This window comes from Habropoda laboriosa, unplaced genomic scaffold (assembly GCF_001263275.1).
Source record: "Habropoda laboriosa isolate 0110345459 unplaced genomic scaffold, ASM126327v1 scaffold9, whole genome shotgun sequence".
Classification (NCBI taxonomy): Eukaryota; Metazoa; Arthropoda; class Insecta; order Hymenoptera; family Apidae; genus Habropoda; species Habropoda laboriosa.
In genome coordinates, this window is record NW_017100191.1 from 1,023,988 (window position 1) to 1,040,092 (window position 16,105).

The 16,105-nt window shown below is 35.7% G+C and overlaps 3 protein-coding genes across 3 annotated transcripts; all 3 read right to left on the reverse strand.

Moving 5' to 3' along the window:
• Positions 1-968: 968 nt before the first annotated feature.
• Positions 969-3,348, reverse strand: LOC108580234. The gene is made up of 5 exons (XM_017943944.1): positions 3,220-3,348; positions 2,884-3,108; positions 2,411-2,784; positions 2,211-2,290; positions 969-1,072 (listed from the first exon to the last, which is right to left on the reverse strand). The coding sequence occupies exons 1-5, from the start codon at positions 3,346-3,348 to the stop codon at positions 969-971; spliced, it is 912 nt and encodes a 303-aa protein (XP_017799433.1).
• Positions 3,349-3,913: 565 nt separating this feature from the next.
• On the reverse strand, positions 3,914-4,639 carry LOC108580235 (odorant receptor 49a-like). The gene is made up of 4 exons (XM_017943945.1): positions 4,475-4,639; positions 4,300-4,401; positions 4,062-4,217; positions 3,914-3,985 (listed from the first exon to the last, which is right to left on the reverse strand). The coding sequence occupies exons 1-4, from the start codon at positions 4,637-4,639 to the stop codon at positions 3,914-3,916; spliced, it is 495 nt and encodes a 164-aa protein (XP_017799434.1).
• A 136-nt stretch (positions 4,640-4,775) lies between these two features.
• On the reverse strand, positions 4,776-6,030 carry LOC108570100. The gene is made up of 2 exons (XM_017931887.1): positions 5,737-6,030; positions 4,776-5,186 (listed from the first exon to the last, which is right to left on the reverse strand). The coding sequence occupies exons 1-2, from the start codon at positions 6,028-6,030 to the stop codon at positions 4,776-4,778; spliced, it is 705 nt and encodes a 234-aa protein (XP_017787376.1).
• Between the last annotated feature and the right edge of the window lie 10,075 nt (positions 6,031-16,105).

The following is a 16,105-nucleotide window of genomic DNA, read 5'->3' on the forward strand; positions in this document are numbered from 1 at the left end:
CGTGGACGCGTTAATCCACGAGGAGTCGTAAATATCCCAGGCAATACTGTGTGCCTGTTCAAAGTATAAATGAAAAGAATGTTTCTCAATTATTAAAATATCGTAGTCTGTGAAAGTGGCACAGTGAAGTCGTGAAGTACACTCGTCCCTCCATTTACGCGGATTGACCGTTCCGCGTTGATTTTCTTTACGCGGATACAAATCGCGTAAATAGAGTCTGCTTGTATGAGAAAAAAAAACATGGTAAGAAAAACAGGTTTCAGTTATAAAAACATTTAAATCGCATAGGTTAATAATAAAAATAACGATATTTCTGAAAACGAAAATAAGTTTTATTCGGTGTCAGAATCTCTACTGTAATTCAAAACAATCGATCTTCTCTTCTTCATTGGCTCGAAGTCACTATCTTCATCGCTTAAAATATTAGTAAGTATTGAGTCGAGCAAGAATTTACGTCTCTTTGATATGTAATAAATACAATGAAAGTTTGTATAAAACTGAGCCTATCTGACCGCGTAAATGGAGGGATGGGTGTACTAAAGCAGCAATTAAACGGAGACAATATATTGTAGTTCGATGTCAACACGGAACTGCTTCTTCCATTGCAGTAAATTCCAAAAATTTGTCTGCGTCTGAATCGTAGACAACTGCAGGTTAACTTGCTACCAATACGAGAATTAGTGTACCAGGGTGGAAAATTCATGGCCTAAGTATGAAGGATTGCAGCTAAGTGCTTGTAATTTTTACCGAATAATATGTAATTAATTGTGTACTAATGTATACAGTTTCGTGTCTCTGTCGTCATTTTTCTCCCTTTTATAGCTAGTGAAGTAGAGGTATTTGCAGTAGATGGAGTAGAGATGGACAAAATTAGAAAACGAACAGCGATCCAATACCTGAAGATAAAGGACCTCACTTCAAAGATCATTCAAGGACCTTGCGAAAATTATTCCAAGTCCTTGCGAAAATCATTCAAGGTCCTTGCGGTGATGTCCTTTGTCACCAGGTACTGGATCATTCCTCACTTGTATTCGTCTCTTCTCCGTCGTTATAAACACCCCTACGTCACCAGCTGTAAAAGAGAACAAAAAACTGACAGAGCCAATGTACACAAATGATCACAGATTACACCGTAAAAATTGCAAACACCTAGCAGTAGTTCTTCCTACTTAGTCCACGAACTTTTCAATCCACCCTCGTACTATTTAACAGGAAGCGACGGGGGCTTAAGGGTACACACGAATTGTAAGCAGAAATTTTTGATATCAACACTTTGCCAACCGAACGAATTCTATTCTTTGTCAGGAAGGTTACCAATGTAAAATTCAACGATGGTTCGTTACATCGACAATAGTCGGAGCAACTTTTTCTACAATATGAAGAAAAAATGAGAATGAAATATTCTACGTAAATAATATAGTAGAAAATGGTAGATTTATCACATCGGTTGGCAATGTGTTAATTTATAAATGACGCACAGCTCTGAATGCGGCTACATCAATTGGTGTCACCACTTAAGGGCGGATTTTCGTATAACAGCAGTAAAGTCGAAATTATTATTCTATATTTTTTTTTTGGAAAACTCTTGACAATACAAGATTATTATTTTGCAGGTATGTAGATGCAGTCATAAACTACACGAGCAATTTTTTGTTTACTTTTTTTCATTGTTATATCAAATTGTATGCAATTGTTTTTACCCTCTCCGACGATGAAACCATTGTTGGCGGCCAGTGTAGCACTCGTTGCAATCGTCAGAATTTAAAAATTAAGAAAGTTTCTTAACGCCTTAATTTACGACATCACTGTATCGCTTCCACCAACTATACTCACATTTTCGGTCATTCTGTCAGCTGCCCAAGTGCAGGCGAGGAATCTTAGCATTGAAAACATAGCTACCACGGAAAATTTCGAAATTTCGATGAATAATACTTTCTGCAAGAAACAATGTTACATTTAATATTAAAAAATAATAGATAAATATTTCTGAACGAAGAAGTACGTACGTGTATAAGCACAAGACCAGAAACAATCATGTACAATGCCACTGCAATTGTCGATTTAATCGCAAGAGGTGCCACGACACAATTAACTTCACGAACGTAGCTATTTTTGATCACAAAAAGGTTCCAAAATAGTTTCGAGTATTAACCCCTAACCGATGATGTCCCATTTTTGTTACATAAACAGTGACATGGAGATTCACAGACTACGCCACGTTATTAACACAAAAACTGCTGCTTCGCCATTTGCAAGATACAAATTAACTTTTACTACTTCTAGGAAGGTACTGGAATCCACGTAGCCGATAATTCACACGTTTAAATGTTATAAAAAGAATAATCTGCAGAAATCTTACAGACTCCACGTCACCGGTTACGAATTAAGTTAAAAAATTGAATAAACATACTTGATTGCATTTTGATGTTCTCTGATCCACATTTTCAATTTCTTTTCATTCGTAGTTTTCAACTTGCTACCTAATATACTAAATTTACAAGTAGCGTGCCATATTATAGTAATTACGAGTAAGTCCAGGAACATCACTGACGCGGCATTTAAAATATGACCGACGTTCAATGCATAAGAAAGACATATACCCCAATACTTTTCTCTTGGAATCAGGTGGTATACAGTGTTCATTGGAGTTAAATGATTTTCCGAAAAGAGTGGCACGAAAGCAAAGAGTAAACCACCAATGACAAAAGTAGTCGGTAGTATATAGTACACCGATCTAAGTTGGCTCGAGTAACTTGGATTGGACATCTCGAAAAAATGCTCCATCTGAATAATCAAACGCTAGAGACAATAAACAGATAGATTCGTAATGTATAAAGTTAAGCAGCATAAGTATGATAAATCAATTTCATCGCGAATATTAACCTGGAATTCCATCTCCCGCAATCGATAATAGATTAAATTGAACAACATTTCCAGCATGAATATTCCCTCCACAAATGATTTCACAAATTCCCCAAGGGTCGTGAAGCAACAATGAAGACCATTTATTATTGCCAAAATGCCGTATAATTCGTATACAAAATGTAAGCAGTATATAATTTTCGAGAGCGCGTGTCTCCATTTAGGTGCGTTCGGATCCAATGGCCACTTCGTGAAAAATTGACAACCTGTTTTTAAAAATCTTACCAAATTGTTGCGGCCCTTTAAATCGATTTTTTTCACCGTTTTTGTACTTTCACTGGTGAAAGAATGTTTTACTTGCAAAGGTAACATGATGAGTTTCTCGGTGATCTCCCTTTGGAGCTTTTGAGTTCGGAAGCTTTTAAACGACTGCTGAGGGTAGTATGCATGCACATGAGGCGAATCGATACTAATCAGAGCGACCATCGTTAGTGGTAGCAATTAAGAGAGTAAATAGAAGACATCCACAGTCGTTTCGTAATTATGCATGGGTGCTTAAATAAATTAAGGCATTGCGTATAGTGCTTTATTAACAATTTCTATCAATTTTGGCATTTCCATATAATAATGGAATATCTGGTATTATTATGATAAAACATAAAATAAAAATTGTGGAGGATTTTCAAATAAATTTCGATAAATTTCATACAATTGCATTAATAATGGAATGTCTGGTATTATTATGATAAAACATAAAGTAAGAAGTATGGAGAATATTCAAATAAATTCCAATACTTTTAAAACAATTGTATATGGTAATTTCTACCCGAATATTGAGAATTTCATCCTTTTGATAGCAGAGCGCACTCGGTTTACTATTGTTCAAATTCTGCTCTATTATAAATATATGAATATTAGAAGTGATGAAAATTGAAATAGCTTACGAAACACTCGTTCATTGTAGAATTCGAGCAACTAAAATATTCCTAATTATTGATCTACCTTTGTGATCGATTAAATATTAATTTTAAGTATTGCTGGCTGTCGACGTTCAATTTCCATTTTCATCGTCTATCATGACTATTCTTAAAGCGGTAAATAAAGAGAACACATTTGAGACGTACTGAAATAATCAAAAGAATAATCGATAAATACGATAGTAAAATAAAATAAGAAGGTCCGTATTTCTATTCTCATACCGAGCAGTAAAAATTCAAAGAAAGAACTGGAATGAGGCACTTGATTTTTACTGTCACCGGAGATTGAGGAGTCAACATGAGGACTGTAGACTTTTGAATTTTTAGAGATCGTTCGTACCATTTTGATTCATATATTCCTTGCATTATGTTCTCGCTCTGACATTAATAAGGATACATTTAATCAAGTCTTAACTTTGTTTCGTTAAGCCTTAAAGAATAGCATCAAATAATCACTTACCATATCTATCAAATGGTCAGCTGGTAGTGAACACATAAGCACTTCCAGCAAAGCGGTTCCACTCACAGTAAGAAACTGAGCTTTCACAGCGAACGGTTGTTTCTATTCAATCGTTCGAACATAGTTCATTATATTTTTAATTCCTACAATTTTTATCTCATTATCAAGTACTCACTCCGATCAAGTTAATTCCAGCAAATACACACGCCACAGTGCATGTGATTACCGTAATCAGAACCAGAAGTCGAATTGTGGTAACCACGTCCGTTGCGTACCTAAAACTCCATATTTTACTATTATTATAAACTATACAAGGCGGACCAAAAGTCAAGTACTGCATTAATAAATATTATTTAATTTGTGTGTTTTCTGTCTTCCAGAGGTTAAGGTCTTAAGGTTCTGCAAGAAAAAGCTAAAATGGTACCCGACATTTGGTCCACCCTGCACTTCTTTTGTTTTCATTAGAAAATAATGTTCTACCTCCGTACGATCGAATACTTTTTCATACATTTAATCAGTGTTTCAATGTCACTGACATTCCTCAGCTCCATCATCAGTATCTCGAAACGAGCTGCAGCAAATAGTAATAACAATGCAGTTAGCACATTCATACTAGTGTGTGCAGCACACTGTATGCCAACGAACGATTGGTGCATAAAAATGATACTTCTCAAGGGTTCAAAGTTAACAGGGAATGGATATACGGCGTTGGTTGGAAAAGGATCAGATATAATCCGACTTCCCAGAACCATAATAACTGCTGTTAAGTAAAACCACGACGAACATGTTACGTAAAATAAAGAGTATTTATCGACGTATCGTTGAAAGACGTCTCTTTCGTATGGTTTCGCTGTTTCACAGCAAATCTTCATTTCTTCGATTAGTTTCTGCAACGTGTCACAAAAATTACTGATCTTTCGCTGGACATTTTCACTTACCTAATTATACAGGGTGAGCCATGTAAAACAGGCTTCTTAGTTACTTTTTCTAGATATGGTGGTACGAGAAAATTTTTATACTTGATTTAGACGGTTTCAAAGGGTGAATAAGATGGATGAAAAATATTTTTAATGAAATAAATGACAAAAAGTGGAACTAAGTCTCACATTTAATTTAAAATTTTATAGTCCAAGGTGATCATTTTAAAATTTTGTTATCCTGTATGTTTAAATGCACATCTATGTAAGCTAGTACATACAGTAGAAAAAAATATATACAGTCATGTAAAACAAAACAAGTGACCATGAAGAGAACAGAAAAAGAATGTTTATGAAAACATTTTTCTTTCATTTTATTCACCCTTTGAAACCATTTAAATTACGTATAACAATTTTCTCGTTTATCACGCTAGCTTGAAAAGATAATTAGGTGTCCTGTTTCGCGTGGCCCTCCCTGTATACATATTCTTTGAGGGTTTATGCGTAAAATTAATCTTACCTGAAAATGATCGTATTGGCCGATGCAAACGAAAGTCTGGAAAAATATTTGCACGAGGGCAAGCGTCAGGCAAGCAGCTTTCGCGACGTTCTCGGCGTCGTTTCGATGCACGTGCAGAGCATATAACAAAGGTAGAAACAACACTAACGCGTTTAAAAGCAGGAAAGATCTCAGAATCTTAAATTGAAGCACCAGAGACTTAGTCGCCGTCGAGGGAAGAGGCCAACAGCAGGTAAAAGCTGTGATAACTTGGACAAGGGAGATGGCTCTTTCTGGACTCGGATATTTCAACATAATGACTGGAGGAAAAATGAAATTCTACGAGTTGTTAGATTGCAGTGTATCGTATTGAATAAGCGAAACGTTTTGCAGTTAACGAATTCGCGGAGATTATGATGAATAGTGAATGCAACTATCGACGGATTCCCCTGTACAACAAATATATTACGCCTGCTGTAACGATAATAATAGGCTTGAATGTTCCGCGCGCGTAATTACCGCGTGGGAAGTATTGCAAGCGTTGCAACTGACTGAGAATCAATGGACACCCCCTTTTCTTTCTTTTAATTACTTTCTACGGAGATTTAATAACTGCAAATATTCGTTGTGGATAAATTGGACGAACGATAATCCCTTTGGTAGTCAAGACACGTAACCAGGTATACGAATGACTCATTTATTAACAGAGTGTTTCAGGAAGGGTCCATACTTTATTAGGTATGAAAACACCAGCAATCAAACAAATGTTACCATGGCACAGATAATTACCATTAAAGTGGAAAGAAGTCCTTATAATATCGTAAGTTACGTTCTAGCAGTAGTGAAGTTCTTGTACCTGTATTCTATGAAGTAATTAAAGTCTCGACATTTATTTTTATTATTAACACTAGAATAACTGGCCAGGTTGAAATTGACCCATTAACCGACTTTCCAAAAGTGAATTTTTATGTAACTGAAACGTAATTGAGAAATTATATTCTTCTCGATACAAATGCAGAAAACGAAGTCGGAAAGATATTAAATCATCTGGAAAGTTTCCGAGATTTTAAGCCGTTCATTTTGAAAAGATATGAGACTCTGATTTTTATATACGCGGAATTAACGCTCTTGCAATAACGTTGGCAAGAGTGTAATCGAATATTATGGAAATTATTGTAAATAAAAATGTTTAATTTTAGTGGAATTATGTTTCTTCAAGGTAATCTAATAGTTATGAATTTAGAAGCAAAAGTGCAACAAAAGTAGGTAGTACAGTAATGTTTCTATCAGTGTTCACCAGCACGGAACGGAACCAAACGGGACAGTTTGGTTAGCAGGGATACTTTTTCTCGAGCCTCGCAGCCCGTCTTTGTAGTTCGTCGAACGACGATAAGGACATTGAATAAAAAGGATGAAACGAGAGTCGAGGCAATCAAGCGATTTATACACCAACATTTTTCATTTTATTCTCTTTATCTGAAGTTAGTTTTAACATGTTGGTGAGTTTTTTCTGATGAAAATGAAATCAAACACGATATAATTTGAACAACATTTTTTTTTTATGTGAATGTATTGTTACGAATGGCAATATACTTGTTGCGAAACCGATAGTTGTCCCCCTTTTTGAGTCAGACCATTTAAGGAATTAAGGAAGATTGATTATTAACGCACAACTTGCTATTAAATCTATGTATTTGGAAATGAACGTGAACAGAGCGCGAATGTCTAAATTTACTGGTTAGAAAACTATGTCTGGTGTGGTGTTGTGTTCGCTATTTTATAATCTACGTGTGTGTTGTGATTGGTGGTGTGAAGCTGTCGTAGGTGGTGGAAGTGTGTGGTGATTGGTTTTTCGGTGTGTTTGGGGTGTGTCTGGTGGTGGTGTGAAAGTGGGGAATTTGTTCTTACATTTGTTATATTGCTTGTCTGAAATTGGTGATGTCGAAGGTCTGTTTTATTGTCTTAGGGCAGAGTCCTGGAATTTTTGGTGTAATAAAGTAATTTGCCCATGCCGGCTAAGATATCGCTTTTTAGAAGGTGCTGTCTATTGAAAATACCGATGTTATTGTTCGGCTCGTCGGTACGGCATAGGGCAGAGTCCTGGAATTTTTGGTGTAATAAAGTAATTTGCCCATGCCAGCTAAGATATCGCTTTTTAGAAGGTGCTGTCTATTGCAAATACCGATGTTATTGTTCGGCTCGTCGGTACGGCCGAACAACCCAAGCGACGTCTGTTACGCATGTGCCAGTATGCAGGATGTCTGTTTTATCTCGATACACCTAAATATTTTTTAAGGAAGTGATGTTAGGAAAAAAATGTTTTAACAAAAGTTGTTTGAAACAAGGGGGAAAATTATGTGGCATAAATATTTTTTTTGTACCTGGTATGATGGGGGAGATTTCAAACTTAGTTTAATTTTTTTAAATTGAATGCTATATCTTTTTATACATAATATGATAGTGTATGTTAAGACGAGTTCAACGAGGTGCGAACAAAGTCATTTCCTTTGATACAACAGACACACGCAACAGTGAGGTACGTAAGGTGGTCCGGCCCCCGGATTTTCGCAATTATACGACCGTAGATGAGAGGAAATGACTTTGTTCCACCTCGTTGGACGCGTCGTAACATACAATATCATATTATGAATAAAGAAATATAGCATTAGCAATGCCACATAATTTTCCCCCTTGTTTCATACAACTTTTGTTAAAACATTTTTTTCCTAACATCATTTCCTTACAAAATATTTAGGTGTATTGAGATAAAACAGACACCCTGTATACTTTTTTCTAGAGTATATTGTACCAGTTATTGATCTGCATTTAAACCTGCATAATAATATAACCGAGAACTCTAAAATTTTTAATCAAATACGAAACTCCTTTCCATTTTTTGCCATTTCTTCCATCAACAAAATGTTTCCTTCACCTTATTCAGTCTTTGAAATTATTTAAATTATGTATAAACACCTTTATCGTATCACCATAATTAGGGACGATAATTAGGTGGCCTATTTTATGTGGTCAACCCTGTATACTAATACCTTAACAAATTTATCATTGAGTAAAATTTCAGCTGCATCAATGGCTCAGTCTCAAGCAGCGTCAGTTATGAATGAGCCCCTAACTCGAGCAGATTTGGTTCCCTTGTTGGACCAAGCGGCTATGGAAGTTTCACCAATCACGTTCGAAGTGTCCAAGACGAAAATCGAATCACAAATTATTGGTGACATGAAACCATAGCCCTACGAAGAGATCCATGGATCAGAGGTTCTGAAGATCTGGGAGAAGTATTGGAAATACGTGCCGCTCCTCGGTACGCAATTATTTTCTAGTCTGCTAATCGACAGATTCACCCAGGGTACGATCTATTGCAGAACCGACAGGCAGAAATCCGAAGAAAACTATCCCTAATCGTCAAAAAATATCAGCAAAGGAATGACACAGTGGCAAAAATAAATTTGCAAATATGATAAAAAAACTAGAAAAATTAACCCTTTTGCTGCGGCAGATTTATAGTACTTAACGTACGTGGCAGACGATAGATGTTCAATCCTGCACGCAAAATCTTTTGTTTAGCACTTCAAAATTCTTTAAATTTTACAATATGTCGTTTTAAAATTGCTTTCATTAAATTAAGCTGGAAGTGTGCAAAAGACAAAAATTAAGGATTAAACTAAAGTGCAAATGTGCCGAAAGCCGCATAAGGCACAACATACTGTTACAAAACAGCTGTCTGACGATACGTCAAGTACAGAAAGAAACTTCAAACATAAAAAAAAGGCCAATTAGCATTTCTTATTTGTTCAATAGTACATGAAATACCGTTAGTCATCAGTTGTCATCCCTTTAATGCACGAACCCTAAAACAGAATACTAGATATATGTTGTCCTCGCTGCAGCTACATCAAGCTGTACCGCCACTTGATGCTTTAACTCTAGCATAACCACGTTATTGTTTTAAAGAAGTTGTTAATTATCTACCAATAATCGCGTTTGTAATGGATCGTAAATTGAAATCAATTTTTCTTCGAGTATTCAAGTGAGACATACATGCACCACTGCTCGCGAAAGGGTTAATTTACGAACGCGATACACTTGTTCCACCGTCTATGGTAATTTTCAACAAATTCACGTTTAATTACACCTCTATTTATTCCATCTGCTAATTAACATAGACCTGAACACATTGCGGCGGTCTTTAGACAGGAAGGTGGTACGCCAACGCGAAGTGGAATTGACATCTTGCAGCATTATCGATTGAACCATCGCAAATATCGTCTCGCTGGTCCATTCTCTTTGTTAGTACACGATCATACTAAGCATCGATAATCTACGGATCCAACGTTTAATGAAATTAATTAATGTGTATTATTCAGGCAGGGTTCAGACTGGCTGGAAATGAGGGAAAAGGTGGAACAAGATTTCAATGACATTGCCTCGCGCTTCTTTGGCAAAGTTGACGCTATTTGCGACGATCTTATCACTAGGATATATAAAATACGCAATAGACAGAACGAAGTGTGTATTAAAATAGTGATAATTTCATAATTTGAAGGTGAAAATTTCCTACAATGAATTATGCGAACAAGTACCTGCTAGTTTTCATGAAGACATGATTCGTTGGGCCATGGAGTGCTTCTGTAACCTGACGTTTAACAAACATCTCGGTTTTCTGGAGTCACCTGGTTACAATTCGACTTCTGAACCATCAAGAATCATCAGCTCCTTAATGACAGCTCATAAGTACATGAGTCGCTGCGAAACTGGCTTCCAAGTGTGGCGATTCTTCTTGACTCCATTCGCTAGAAAGCTCTTCGAAGCTTGTGACGTGCTTGATGGGTAAATTAATGTTGGAATTTTAGTGCATAATTGATTCTGATGAAATTTTACGGTTGTCTTTCTTAGCGTCATAGGAAGATACGTTCGTCAGGCTCCCGCAATCGATAATAGATTAAATTGAACACCATTTCCAGCATGAATATTCCCTCCTCAATTGATTTCACAAGCAACAATGAAGGCCATTTATTATTGCCAAAACGTCGTATAATTCGTATACAATATGTACGCAGTATATAATTTTCGAGAGCGCGTGTCTCCATTTAGGTGCGTTCGGACCCAATGGCCACTTCGTGAAAAATTGACAACCTGTTCTTAAAAATCTTACCAAATTGTTGCTATCCTTTAATTTGAATTTTTTCACTGTTTTTGTACTTTCACTTATGAAAGAATTTTTTACTTGCAAGGAAACGATACGAATCAAAGGAACCATCGTTAGTGGTAGCAATTAAGAGAGCAAATAGAGGACATGCTCAGTCGTTTCGTAATTATGCATAGGTGCTTAAATAAGTTAACGCATTGCGTATAGTGCTTTATTAACAATTTCTATCAATTTTGGCATTTCCATATAATAATGGAATGTCTGGTATTATTATGATAAAACATAAAATAAAAATTGTGGAGGATTTTCAAATAAATTTCGATAAATTTCATACATTTGTATATGATAATTTCTACCCGAATACATATTGAGAAATTCATCCTTTTGATAGCAGAATACGTTCGATTTTCTGTTATTCAAATTCTGTTCTATCATATCCCGAGTTTATAGAAAAATGAATACTAGAAATGATGAAAGTTAAAATAGCTTATGAAACACTCATTGATTGTAGAATAAGCAACTAAAATATACCTGATTATTGGTCTATTTCTGTTATCGATTAAATATTAACTTTAAGTGTTGCTAGTTGATGACGTTCAATTTTCAGTTTCATCATTTATCATGGCTATTCTTAAAGCGGTAAATAAAGAGAACACATTTGAGACGTACTGAAATAATCAAATGAACAATCGATAAATACGATAGTAAAATAAAATAAGAAGGTCCGTATTTCTATTCTCATACCGAGCAGTAAAAATTCAAAGAAAGAACTGGAATGAGGCACTTGATTTTTACTGTCACCGGAGATTGAGGAGTCAACATGAGGACTGTAGACTTTTGAATTTTTAGAGATCGTTCGTACCATTTCGATTCATATATTCCTTGCATTATGTTCTCGCTCTGACATTAATAAGGATATATTTAATCAAGTCTTAACTTTGTTTCGTGAAGCCTTAAAGCATAGTATCAAAAAATCACTTACCATATCTATCAAATGGTCAGCTGGTAGTGAACACATAAACACGAAGCCTTAAAGTATAGTATCAAAAAATCACTTACCATATCTATCAAATGGTCAGCTGGTAGTGAACACATAAACACTTCCAGCAACGCGGTTCCACTCATAGTAAGAAATTGAACTTTAACAGCCAACGGTTGTTTCTATTCAATCGTTCGAACATAGTTCATTATTTTTTGAACTCCAACAATTTTTATTTCGTTATCGAGTACTCACTCCGATCAAATTAATTCCAGCAAATACACACGCCACAGTGCATGTGATTACCGTACTCAGAACCAGAAATCGAATTGTGGTAACCACGTCCGTTGCGTACCTAAAACTCCATATTTTACTATTATTATAAACTATACAAGCCGGACCTAAAGTCAGGTACTGCCTTAATGAAAACTGTTTAATTTGTATGTTGTTTTTGCAGACCCTTAAGATAAATACAGAGGAGCGTGTAGCAATAGTTATTTGGCGAATAGATATTTTTAGGAGTTTGCGCCTGTGTACCTACTGCTGCAAAATGAGACATGAATGGATTTTCATTGATTATTTGACTCGCAGAATTTACGTTATCCTCTGGTCGTTCACTTCTTATTTCCTCGTGTATGGAACCCGTTCGTTTACATTTCTTCACTGGTTTACGTATCGTCTTATCTGCTGGTCCTGCTTTCTTCAGTCTCCTTGCAAATTTATTTCCGATATCATTATACATATGTAGGGGAGAGTTGTTCAGTACCGGCCAGCGTACAGTACCGGCCAAAGCTAGATATCGCTTATACTGTTAGTTGACTGCACTATTGATGGATAAACAATTAAATACTATAGCCCTGAGCAACGTATTCCGGTGAGTTCTTTTTTCTTCAGTAATACCAGAGTTCTAAGACGTTTAACGTTTACGCTGGTGTTCCATATGGCAAAAGTTATTTTTCATAGCTGATTTCTAACTTTTCAGGTAATTAAATAATTTTGTTATAGTACGTACATTATTTTTAGACTATTAGGTATACATAAATGTCTCCGTTTGTGCAATTTGCTTTGTATATTATGCATTAAACCTAAAAGATTTTCCACGTGCTTGTCGTGCAGTACCGGCCAAATTTTTTTTTAATTTTTTCCTATAATTCAAGTTGCTAGGTTTTCCTTCTTTGTTTTTCTACAGAAAAATGTCCGAAATGAGCAAGCGTATCTTCTGTTTTTATGAAAATTGTTAAAAACATCAGTCCTGCAAATAATATTTCAGAAACAAGGATAACACCGGGAAAACGACGGACGCAACAGTCTGAAATTCTAACATCAGTATCTTTTATAGAAGATGTTCAGGAAAAAATGAAACTGGTTAATGAAAAAAAATTGAAAGCAAAAACAAAAAAAAGTTGAGAAAATACTAAAGAAAGATGAAAAAATCAAAAGAGGAAGGAAGTTAAGGAAAAAGATAGCTCACGAAGAAGGAACCTAGGTATTGACGAGCAAGTCACTGAATGCATCATTTGTAAAGAATCCTTCAACGAAGATTGGGTGCAGTGCATCAAACGCAACGGTTGGGCTCACGTGAAGAGTACGAATCAAGAAAATATCGATCACTTTACCTGTGATATTTGTAGACGTGCCTAAATAAAAGACTATTCTATTTTTAAATGATTTTTACTAACATTATTTATTACTTAGACCTTCAAATCTATTAACTAAGTAGCTGGCCGGTACTGTACGACAATTTTTCGTTCATTGCAAATTACAACTTTTTTATTTCTACCAAATATTTATCTTTATAAGAAAATTTAAGAAAAATCATTTGTCCCCTTTTATTAAACACCCTTCGTATTACAAATTACTTTTTTGAAATTTCATTTTTACCAACATTAGCCCAAGTTATAGTGCAAAAACTTAGAGTGGCCGGTACTGCACGACTCTCCCCTGCTCCTTTCCTGAGATTCGCTAGGTAACTATTGCTACACGCTTCTCTGTATTTATCTTAAGGTTCTGCAAAAGGAAACTAAAGTAGTACCCGACTTTTGGTTCATCCTGCATTTCTTTTTTTTTCATTAGGAAATGATCTTCTACCTCCGCACAGTCGAATACTTTTTCATACTCTTAATCAGTGTTTCGATATCATTGACATTCCTCAACTCCGTCATCAATATTTCGAAACGAGCTGTAGTGAATAGCAATAACAGTGCAGAAAGCACATTCATACTAGCGTGTGCAGCACACTGTATGCCAACGAACGATTGGTGCATAAAAATGATGCTTCTCAAGGGTTCAAAGTTAACAGGGAATGGATATACTGCGTTGGTTGGAAAAGGATCGGATATAAGCAGACTTCCAAGAACCATAATTATTGCTGTTAAGTAAAACCATGACGAACATGTTATATAAAATAAAGAGTGCTTATTGACGTATCGTTGGAAGACGTCTCTTTCGTATGGTTTTGCTGTTTCACAACAAATCTTCATTTCTTCGATTAGTTTCTGCAACGTGTCACAAAAATTACTGATCTTTCGCTGGACATTTTCACTTACCTAATTATACAGGGTGAGCCATGTAAAACAGGCTTCTTAGTTACTTTTTCTAGATATGGTGATACGAGAAAATTTTTATACTTGATTTAGACGGTTTCAAAGGGTGAATAAGATGGATGAAAAATATTTTTGATGAAATAAATGACAAAAAGTGGAACTAAGTCTCACATTTAATTTAAAATTTTATAGTCCAAGGTGATCATTTTAAGATTTTGTTATCCTGTATGTTTAAATGCACATCTATGTAAGCTAGTACATACAGTAGAAAAAAATATATACAGTCATGTAAAACAAAACAAGTGACCATGAAGAGAACAGAAAAAGAATGTTTATGAAAACATTTTTCTTTCATTTTATTCACCCTTTGAAACCATTTAAATTACGTATAACAATTTTCTCGTTTATCACGCTAGCTTGAAAAGATAATTAGGTGTCCTGTTTCGCGTGGCCCTCCCTGTATACATATTCTTTGAGGGTTTATGCGTAAAATTAATCTTACCTGAAAATGATCGTATTGACCGATGCAAACGAAAGTTTGGAAAAATATTTGCACGAGAGCAAGCGTCAGGCAAGCAGCTTTCGCGACGTTCTCGGCGTCGTTTCGATGCACGTGCAGAGCATATAACAAAGGTAGAAACAACACTAACGCGTTTAAAAGCAGGAAAGATCTCAGAATCTTAAATTGAAGCACCAGAGACTTAGTCGCCGTCGAGGGAAGAGGCCAACAGCAGGTAAAAGCTGTGATAACTTGGACAAGGGAGATGGCTCTTTCTGGACTCGGATATTTCAACATAATGACTGGAGGAAAAATGAAATTCTACGAGTTGTTAGATTGCAGTGTATCGTATTGAATAAGCGAAACGTTTTGCAGTTAACGAATTCGCGGAGATTATGATGAATAGTGAATGCAACTATCGACGGATTCCCCTGTGCAACAAATATATTACGCCTGCTGTAACGATAATAATAGGCTTGAATGTTCCGCGCGCGTAATTACCGCTGTGGGAAGTATTGCAAGTGTTGCAACTGACTGTGAGTCATTCGATACCCTTTTCTTTTTAAGAATAATTTTCTACGGGGATTTAATAACAGCGAATATTTGTTGTGGATAAGTTGAAGGAACGGTAATCCCTTTGGTAGTCAAGACACCTAACCAGGTATACGAATGACTCATTTATTTAGCAGAGTGTTTCAGGAAGGGTCCATACTTTATTAGTTATAAAAGCATCAGCAATCAAACAAATGTTACCATGGCACAGATAATTACCATTACAGTGGAAAGAAGCCCTTATAATATCGTACGTTACGTTCTAGCAGTAGTGAAGTTCTTGTACCTGTATTCTATGAAGTAATTAAAGTCTCGACATTTATTTTTATTATTAACCATAGAATAACTGGCCAGGTTGAAATTGACCCATTAGCCCACTATCCAAAAGTGGATTCTTATGTATCTGAAACGTGGTTGAAAATTTAAATTCATCGCGATACAAATGCAGAAAACGAAGTCGGAAAGATATTAAATCATCCGGAAAGTTACCGCGATTTTAAACCGTTCATTTTGAAAACACACGAGGCTCTGATTTTTATATACCTACGCGGAATTAATGCTCTTGTAATAACGTTGGCAAAAGCATATCAAACATTATGGAAAATATATTCAACGGATATATTCAATTTCAACGGAGTTATGTTTTTCAAGAT

Coding starts and splice junctions, on each gene's coding strand:
- LOC108570100 (XM_017931887.1), bottom strand. CDS start 6,030: ATGTTGAAATATCCGAGTCCAGAAAGAGCCATCTCCCTTGTCCAAGTT. Junction 5,187..5,736: donor GCCAATACGATCATTTTCAG/GTAAGATTAATT, acceptor GACACGTTGCAG/AAACTAATCGAAGAAATGAA.
- LOC108580235 (XM_017943945.1), bottom strand. CDS start 4,639: ATGCAGTACTTGACTTTTGGTCCGCCTTGTATAGTTTATAATAATAGT. Junction 4,218..4,299: donor CTGACCATTTGATAGATATG/GTAAGTGATTAT, acceptor TATTAATGTCAG/AGCGAGAACATAATGCAAGG. Junction 3,986..4,061: donor CTTTGAATTTTTACTGCTCG/GTATGAGAATAG, acceptor TGATTATTTCAG/TACGTCTCAAATGTGTTCTC.
- LOC108580234 (XM_017943944.1), bottom strand. CDS start 3,348: ATGGTCGCTCTGATTAGTATCGATTCGCCTCATGTGCATGCATACTAC. Junction 3,109..3,219: donor TCATCATGTTACCTTTGCAA/GTAAAACATTCT, acceptor TTTTTCACGAAG/TGGCCATTGGATCCGAACGC. Junction 2,291..2,410: donor GAACATCAAAATGCAATCAA/GTATGTTTATTC, acceptor CGTGGATTCCAG/TACCTTCCTAGAAGTAGTAA.